The sequence below is a fragment of the Erythrolamprus reginae genome, chromosome Z (genome assembly GCF_031021105.1).
Source record: "Erythrolamprus reginae isolate rEryReg1 chromosome Z, rEryReg1.hap1, whole genome shotgun sequence".
NCBI lineage: Eukaryota > Metazoa > Chordata > Lepidosauria > Squamata > Dipsadidae > Erythrolamprus > Erythrolamprus reginae.
The window spans coordinates 89,986,503-89,987,774 of NC_091963.1; the positions used below are offsets into that span (position 1 = coordinate 89,986,503).

At 42.2% G+C, this 1,272-nt stretch overlaps 1 protein-coding gene across 2 annotated transcripts in view; it reads right to left on the minus strand.

Annotated features, from left to right (window-relative positions):
- The window catches only part of FH (fumarate hydratase), a 51,034-nt gene extending 50,089 nt beyond the window's left edge, over positions 1 to 945 (minus strand). Inside the window, exon 1 of one of the 2 annotated variants that reach the window (XM_070728898.1) lies at positions 764 to 945. In XM_070728898.1, coding sequence (XP_070584999.1) covers positions 764 to 883 — 120 coding nt within the window. In that variant the 5' untranslated portion in view covers positions 884 to 945. The remainder of the gene's footprint in view (positions 1 to 763) is intronic. The other variant, XM_070728899.1, reaches the window with a different exon arrangement.
- Positions 946 to 1,272: the final 327 nt, after the last annotated feature.

The window sequence follows — 1,272 nt, forward strand, 5'->3', positions numbered from 1 at the left end:
GTGTTGGAATAGTTGATCTGAAAGATCCCCTCCAATTCTGTTACTCTGTTATCATATCTCTCACTCTTTGGAAGATAAAGCTATAAAGAAAACAAATCAAGAATTTCCTGGAAGACTTTGGCAGAATTTATCTTCAAACAGATGTGAATGGAGGTGTATTAAAAAAATACCACCACTACCCAGAGCCATTAATTTGAGATGGGAGGCCATTTAAACCGCACCTATAAATAAGTTGTACATCTTTGAAAAGCCTGAAGTTTGATTCTGAAAGAAATCATTTTTTTTCTTTGATTAGATGAGCACTAGTAGATGCCACAATGCTTTTTTTTTTTTTAGCAATAACGTATTAGTAAGAATGCCATGAACTTTATAAGGCCATGATTTTGATTTTGCATCGAAATCCGTTCTCGTTCGTAACAGAGTAACGTGCAACATTCCGTTCTCGTTCGTAACAGAGTAACGTGCAACCGGCATAATCTTATTTGTATATGGCTCAACGAGGCTGTTATTCCACACAATTTAGAAACCATTTCAAGAATTAGAACTTTGCACCGCGTATACTGAGGCGTTCGACCTGACGTCATTTCCTCATCCTTCTCTGCAGTATTAACCTCGTCCAAGTCACCTTCTTACTCCCGCTGTCTTCCCTCTTTTCGCCCCCAATACCAAGCAGCCGGGACACCCAGATTGTCCAAGGTCACCTGCCAGCATTTATTTTGTTCCCCTTCCCTGGCAGGGGGACAAAATTGAATTACGCGCTCACCATTCCTCGTTGCAGGAGCTGATTGTAGAAATACCTCTGCAGACGAACGCTTCGGAACTGAGACTCGGCAGCGAAGGCCCCACAACAAAAACGGCGGAAAAGAGGCAGCGAGCGATACATGGCGTCGGTAGGTAGATAGCTGAAAGGAGGAGACAGAACAGCGGCAACCAATGGAAATACCAAAAGGGAGAGAGAGAGAGGAAAAACCCGGACTTGAGAAAACGTCATCTGCAGAACCAATCAAGAAGACGGGGTGGAGTTGAAAGCGAGCAAGAAAATAAAGAAAATAAACCAGTGAACACAGCGGCGTGGAAAATAACAAGGAAAACCGAATTGGGCCGAATTAATCTCGGACACATTCCTTTGCAAACGACCTTGCTAGAGGTTACTTTGACTCCTTTATTATGTGTCTTTTTTGGAGAAGCAAATTATTTTGGTAGCTGTGGGAAAAATCGGAAATACGATAGGTTTTCACCTACAACTACTTATGCAATGGCAACATTTTTCCC